The sequence below is a fragment of the Cotesia glomerata genome, linkage group LG2 (assembly GCF_020080835.1).
Source record: "Cotesia glomerata isolate CgM1 linkage group LG2, MPM_Cglom_v2.3, whole genome shotgun sequence".
Taxonomy (NCBI): Eukaryota; Metazoa; Arthropoda; class Insecta; order Hymenoptera; family Braconidae; genus Cotesia; species Cotesia glomerata.
In genome coordinates this window covers 16,180,524-16,188,374 of record NC_058159.1, presented here as the reverse complement: position 1 = coordinate 16,188,374, position 7,851 = coordinate 16,180,524, and the positions used below count along the sequence as shown (strand labels likewise).

Sequence of the window (7,851 nt, the reverse complement as noted above, 5' to 3'; positions counted from 1 at the left end):
ATTATTAGTTTTACAATGAGCAGCTTCATAAAATTTTGATGCAGTAATGCGTCCATAACGAAGTTCATGCCAAATTGCACATTCACTTTGCTGTTTGGTGAGCTGTTCAGCTTCGTCACACAGCTTCTGCCATTTCAGTTTTAGCGAATTCCAAAAATTTCTCTACTCGCAAATCAGTATTTTGATTAAAATCTAAAATTAGTCGATGTAACGATAAATTGTAAGCTTTTTTAGATTCTAAATCAAAATTTAATTGCTCAATTTGAGAATTTATTTGTTGATTTTTGGCAAATTCAACAACTTCTTGTAAAAATGTACTATCATCCGGAAAATTTTCAACAGGAGTAGTAGATATTTTTTTTGTTAGTTTTTCTGCTTCAATATATTTTATAACTGTACCAATGCCTGATAATCGAGATTTTTTCCAATAGCAAGCGACTTCTGTTGTTGTCAGATCTACACTTCTACGATGGGTCCACACAAGTAATTCTAATGCATGTTTGCAACCACATGTAGACACAATATAAAAGATAATTATTGCTTACAACATCAAAAAACTTAAATTTAATAGGAGTATAAATTACCTGCTGAAGCTGCACAGTTATGGCATTGAACATCCTGAATTTTTCTTGACTTTTCATTAATAGTTAAAGTAACTGAATAAGCTTTACTCCGAAATCGATGTTCTGGACATACCCGTCCTTTTACAATACAAATATTATTTTTACGACTTAGTTGAACATAACCTATAGCTTTGTCGCCGTAACTCTCACGCGATGCTCTACAATTTATGAAATAAATAATTATATTTAATATAATGGATAATAAATACTTAAATATTTTAATTTATTATATTATTTTTCAACAGACTTACCTTGATGCCTTGGCACCTCGAACTTCAGCAGAATTAAACCGAACGTCATTTTTTAAAAAATCGGTGATCATAAATATATCAACATCAGGAATATTATCAGACTTTGCCTTAATAAATCCTTTATCACACATAGCTAATCGGAATCAACTAACAACTCATATTTTAGCAAGAAATTTTCAATATTATTGTCTAGTCACGTGTAATAGCCGTAAACGCTGTACTGTTATTAAATAGCTATAACATTATGACGTCACAACTATGGTGACCAATCATGGCGCGTTTATAGTCACTTAATTTTTATTTAAATTTCATCAATTTTCAATTGTTTATAATTAATTGAAAAAAATTTTTTTTAAAGTTTTTTGCATTAAATATCAATATTATTAATAATAAAGTTTTAAAATACATAAAAAAATCAATAATTTTTTTTTTTCAAAAACCCAATTCTTGGGAAAGTCTTACCAAGATCTGGTCAAAAATTGTATCAATAGCGGAATAAATAATTCATAGAGTAAACAAAAGTAAATTCATATTTTATTTTACATGAATTTATCAGGTTCTTACTCGATCAATACATATTGATGCCAGGAAATTTTTAACTTCCCGCTAAGAAAATCGAAGATTTTCAAAAATCGGGAAGTTATTGTTTTCACTCCGTTTTGCAAAAATCGAGTTTTCATCAGATCTCGACGTTTGAAGATCACAGGAAGCTTCCCTGACTATCCCCGCGAGGTTGTCACGGTGTCTGTATGTGTGTGTGTGTGTGTGTGTGTGTTTTTTTAGGGGAATCCTTTTTACGGATTCTAGGCATAGTTGTTTGGCCTGGATATGTGGCAACTCGACGCAGCGTCATACTAAAACTCGACACTAATGCCCCTACCCACTAAACCCTAAACCCCTTTTCCTTCTTTCCTCTAATCCCTCATGGAAACCGCCGTCAGGCATTACTTCGTGAAGGGAGGATCTAGCTACTGCTCTTCCTTCTGGTGGCTAAGGTGTTAACTACCTTCCTTCTATCTTCTGCTATTTGCTCTTTTTCTTTTGGTGGAACGCAAGTCTTTAAGGACTTCTGTTGCAAACGTGTTGGTAGCGTTCCAGGCAGCTTCTGATGACAACATTGCTTCCACTAGTGAATCTGGTTGCATTCTCTGGTTCAGGATCTTCTCCAGTTCTTCACGCTGTGGATCGAAACGAGGACATACAAAGAAGACGTGCTCCGCGTCTTCAGCAGCTCCTGGGCAGGACGGGCACTCCGAAGAGTCATCGTGCTTAAAGCGGTGTAGATACTCTCGAAAATACCCATGTCCCGACAACATCTGCGTAAGATAGTAATTGACCTCACCGTGATTCCGGTTAAGCCAAATGTCGATCCGAGGTATGAGACGGTGCGTCCACCTACCCTTCTCTGCAGCATCCCATTGTAGTTGCCATCGGCCTATGCTCTTCTGCCGTTCTTCAATTCTAAGTTCTTCAGGGATCAGTGCAGTTGACCTTTTTCGTTGGTAAAGGGCCCGTCTTTCCTCTGCTAGAACTCTAAGAGGTAGGGTTCCAGCAATGACGCACACTGCTTCTTCTGATATAGTGCGGAAGGCACTAGCTACACGTAGGGCACTTAGTCGATATACTGGTCCAGCCTTTCTCCATGATTCTTGCGTCTTTAATGCGTCGGCCCAAATGGATATTCCGTCAGTGAGCACCGATATGACTACTGATGACAATAATAGCCTCTTGCTCTGTTTTGGGCCTCCGACATTCGGCATCAGTCGTGCGAGACTAGCCCTCACTACTGACGCTTTGGCACTAACATGTTCCACTTGCTGCTTGAAGTTGAGCCGGGCATCAAGCATCACTCCCAAATATCGGATATAAGGTTGTGATGTGATTTCTTGTTCGCCGACTTTCAGCTTAATGGTCTCTACCACTTTTCTGCTGGTAATAAGTACTGCCTCAGTCTTGTGTTGCGCCAGTTGCAGGTTCATTGTGTCCATCCACCGGTTAACGTGCTCAAAAGTGAGATCGAACATATGATTTATCTCGTCAAGGTGTTTGGCTACGATCACTACGGCTACGTCATCTGCATATGCTACGAGTTTGACGTTTCTTGGCAGAGTTAGTCTTAATAGACCGTCATACATAATGTTCCACAGGAGCGGGCCTAGAACTGAACCTTGTGGTACCCCTCCAGTAATATCATACTCTCTCGGACCGTTCTTCGTGTCATACTTCAGGACCCTGTTTTTAAAGTAGCTTGCTACGATCTTAAGCAGGTATTCTGGTACATTCTTCTCTTGGAGGGCCTGCATGATGCATTTCCAATTGGCGGAGTTGAATGTGTTTCTGATGTCTAGTGTCGCCACCAGGCAATACTTCTTCGTTTCACCTTTTCATCTGGTTCCTGCGATTGCTTCCTTGGCCGTATCAACAACCTGTTTGATTGCGTCCAGGGTTGATCGTCCTTTCTGGAATCCATACTGATTGTCTGCCAGGAGTGGGTCGACCACTGCTTCAATTCTCTGGTGAATTATGCGCTCAAATATCTTACCCGCCGTATCTAGCAAACAACGCTAGCATGCAAAGTGGTCGGTAAGATGACGGTTCTTCTGGTGGTTTCTTCCCTTTAGGTAACAGTACCAATCGTTGCTGTTTCTACTTACGAGGAAAAGTCCCCTCCTTGAGGCATGCATTATAAGCGTCGAGGAATAATGTTGGAGCTGCCTTTATGATGGTTTTCAAGGCTATATTAGGGGTTCCGTCCAATCTCGGCGCTTTATTATTCCCTACACAGTTACAGGCCTCCAGCAGTTCTTCTTCAGTGACAGGTGAAATGTCGTCCAGTTCGCCTGGCGCCAACTGGTAATCGAAGTTGCGTTGCTGTGGGAACAGTGCAGTGACGATTTTCTGAAGAAGTTGAGGACACGTAGGTGATGGCATTTATTGTTTTTTCAGGTGGGTTATAACCACCTTATAAGGCCTACCCCACACGTCTTTATCCACCTTGTATATAAGCTCTTTCCAGCATCTTCTTTTGCTCTCTTTGATGGCTTTATTCAGTTCACGACGCGCCTTTTTGTACTCTGCGATCAGCTCCACTGAGTTGAGCCGTTGATAGCGGCGCTGGGAGATTCTTCTCTTTCTATGACACTCTTTACGGAGGACGCTGATGTGGTCGTTCCACCAATGCACCGAAGGTCTCGAATTTATGCCACGTTTACGAAGCATACTGGCATCACAAGCATGTGTTACTCTCCTCATCAGGTCTTTAGTATGTTGTTCTGCACATCCAGTGTTAATCGGATCACCATCGAGGGCTATTAGCAATGCTTCTGGGTCAAAAGATTTTACCTTCCAACCAACGATGTTAGACTGCTTGATTGGTCTCTTGAGGTTCTGGTCGTTTGATATTTTCCAGAATATCGCATGATGGTCGCTGGAAGTGTAGATGTCCGACACTTTCCAGTTGTAGTCACCTCTAGCAAGGCTATTACTGACAAAAGTGAGGTCTACAATTGAGCTTGCGTCACCTTTGGTGTAGGTCGGCGTATCACCACTGTTGAGCGAAACTACATCTAGTGTAGTAAAGGCCTCTAGTAGTGCTTTCCCTCGTGCGTTGGTATGTTTGCTGCCCCAGTCAACTGCCCAGGAGTTGAAGTCTCCGGCTATCGCTACTGGATGGTATTGCTTCGCATCTTCAGTTAGTCGATCCAAGATATCAGTGAAGTCAACAATGGAGAGGCTAGGTGGTGCGTAGCAGCTATAGAAGCGGATGCCCTCTACTGATACTGCTACAAAGCCGGCATTACTGTTGTCGACTGCATTTTGGAAAGGGAGCTTGCCACATGACCAGATGACAGCTTTGGATTCCCAGGGTTGGGTACTCAGGTGTTTATATGGCTCTGCTATTAGTACCAAGTCAAGCTCTAATTCTCGCACGGATTGCATAAGCAGGTCATGCGCTGCCTCACAATGGTTGAGATTGAGCTGTAGTATCCTCATGGTTGTTTGTTCGTCAACTTCTGGAGCGCCTCCTGAAATACTGGGCACCTGTGGGTGCCGGCATGGTGAGCCACGTCCTTTGTTCCTTGCTGCTCAGCACATATTGCACACTTGGCAGGATTTTTACAGTCAGAGATACGGTGCCCTTCTTGTCCACATCTGATGCAGAGTTGAGACCGGTCTACTTGGCTTTTACATTGGGACCCAAGATGTCCGAAGTGCCAGCATTTAAAGCATTGGACTGGTCTTCTAGTTGCTCTTATTCGGCAATTGACCCAGCCAATCCTTATTTTGCCACTTCCTTCCAGTAGCTGTTGTGCTCCAGCTGCTGGTGGTGTCACTGTAGCCTTTTGCGTACCTCTGTAGGCCTTACGGATCTTGATAGCCTCTAGTGGTATTTCGCAAGTTTCTCCGGTTTCCGTTTTCAGGGCAGTCTGAATGTGCTCCTTCGTCGTGTCATCATCAATGTCTCGGATCTCGATGGTCTCCTGCGGTCCTTTGCAGATTACTTCAGCCTCTTTTTGAAGAATATCCATGATGGTCTTTTGCAAGGCTTGGCCTTTGTCGATACTCTTCTTTGAGAGCGTAATCAGCATGTCCCCAGTTTTGGTTTTGTGGATCTTTTCCACGGTTGTGCGGACCTGTTCGTCAGGGACGGCCTGCTTTATATGACGCAATATTTCGGCGTACTTCTCTTTCTCGACCGGACGGATGATCAGAGCATCAGGCCTGGTCCATTTTCGCGGTTTTTTCCGCTTAGGTTCCGACCGGGGCTCTTTCGGCGGTTGCTTTGGGAGTTGCTCTCTAGCTAGCCTTCTCTTCTCCTTCTTAGACTGTACTTTTTCCCAGTCAGTCGTCTTCTTAGGTTCGTCGACCTGCCCTGTCAGTCGTTGGGGAGGGCTTTTTTTCAAGTCCTTCTTCTTTGTGACTTTATCGGTTGGCTCTGGCGAGTTTCGGTCCTTTTTCTTTCCAGGCCTCGTGTCAGTTTCACCCTTGCCTTCAGCGACTGATTCACCATCACCTTCAGCTCCGGTGTCCATTGCTTCGTCAGTCACGACGACAGCCTGACAGGCTTTCTCCGGTGTAGCATGAGAAATGCGCTGCAATGATGAGCGCCACTCCTCATCCAGCTTCTTAAACCTTTGAAGGGCGTTAGTTACACCAGTCATCTTGGATTTTATCTCTTTGTGAATGTTGACCTTTGGTTGGACGAAATCATTCAGCTCACTGATCAGCTTTTCAAGGCGTTTGAGCGCTTGCGAACGCTTCATTTCAGTGCTTGCGTCAATCACTGCTTGTTGGGCATGTAGCCCGTTTCCACTCTTGTTTGTTTCCTGTGGGTTACTCATACTTTTTTTATTTACCAGCGCATCGTACGGAGTGGAGCGGGTTGTCATAACTAGGAACGGGTGTACCCTCGGAGATAGTACTCCTACCCCAGTTCCCTGAGGCCTAGCCGACACTTAGCCAGTCCCGGAATACACGGACGGACTAGACTCGCTCGGAGCGGTGAAGATTCCGATCTCTAACACTCACTGCGTACTTCCTGATCAAGGCCCGAAGTGGCTGGCTCCTTATCCACTGCTGCAACTTACACCTCGGCAAAGCAAGCTCACATCAGCCGTAGCCTGCATCGTCGGAAACTACGATACAGGTTCCGGACACTCCCAGTGAGTTACAGCAGGGACCAATCGTCTTGCTAGGTCAGTTAGTGTGACCAACCCATTAAAGGGGAGTTTTGTCCACGGGAGTGTATTTTATTTAGCTCCTACCCTCTGTACCTCATCAACTAAGAGACCTAGTGCCATCCAAGGACAGCGAGTGTCAACCCATCCGCTACGGGGAGACGCGTCTGGTAGCAGTTTTTCCTCTGCCGCAGGTGTGTGTGTGTGTGTGTGTGTGTGTGTGTGTGTGTGTGTGTGAAAGTATGTTAACCGCTTATAACTTTTAAACGGCTTGACCGATTTTATCGCGGTTGATGCCATTCAAAAGGGCTTGACTAAACTTAGATTTTGAAAACTATCTAGACCGATTCAGATTAATAGATTTTGAGAAATCTTAAAAAAACTGAAAAAAAAATTTTTTTCAAATGTGGTTTTTTTGAAATAACTTTTAAACGGCTTGAAGTTTCAATTCCAAAAACTAATCAGCTCTTGACCTTAAAAAACCACGTCGATCGCCACCAGTCCGGTCAAAATCGGTTGATTCGTTCGAGAGATATCGTGAACGAAAGAAAACCGAAAAAAGTGTTTTTTCAGAATAACTCCAAAATTCCTAGCGCGATCAATTCAAAATTCAAGATTCTTTGTGGGGCTTGAAAAATTGCGTCGAATGCTTCTAACCGCGTAAAAATCGGTTTATTCATTCAAAAGTTATTGCGGTTTAAAAATTCAAAAAATAGTGTTATCAAATTTCTATCAGACTTTTGAGCTCGAAGAGCTTTAAAGCATAGGAAAGCAATCTCTTTGAGCTCGGAGAGCTCAAAATAATCCATAAATTGTATTTTTGAGCTCGAAGAGCTCAAAAACATCATTGGTGCAATTTTAAGCGCCTAAGTATGGAATTAGTGGGAAGTTGCAGGGATGGCCTTCAGGGTCAACCGTTTTTCCTAATTTTTTTCAAAACAATCCATGAACTCGGTAGGAATTTTTGTAGACCTCAGGCAAAACTCCAGCTGATATCCGGCGAAAATTGATATGAATACTTGAAACATTATTCTTAAAATTGAACAATAAAAAAATTTTGGAAGTGTCGTCAGCTAATATTCCTACGGAACTCATACGGCCTTTTAGATAAATTTACTCGATTTTGACGTTTATTTATTTGTACACATGCCTTAATATTTCTCGGTAACACTAAAAAAATTTACAAAACTTTAGTAGACTTTCTGCTGACATTTTGCAAAAATTCATGTTTCAACGAAATTGTACTTCAAAGTGAAAAGCATAAAATTTCCATTCGATTTCCAGCATATATTCCCGTTA

General features: G+C 42.5%; 1 protein-coding gene across 1 annotated transcript; it reads right to left on the bottom strand.

The window, feature by feature from the left end:
* Positions 1-521: 521 nt before the first annotated feature.
* On the bottom strand, positions 522-1,147 carry LOC123258896. The gene is made up of 2 exons (XM_044719164.1): positions 875-1,147; positions 522-781 (listed from the first exon to the last, which is right to left on the bottom strand). The coding sequence occupies exons 1-2, from the start codon at positions 1,003-1,005 to the stop codon at positions 565-567; spliced, it is 348 nt and encodes a 115-aa protein (XP_044575099.1). The 5' UTR covers positions 1,006-1,147; the 3' UTR covers positions 522-564.
* Positions 1,148-7,851: the final 6,704 nt, after the last annotated feature.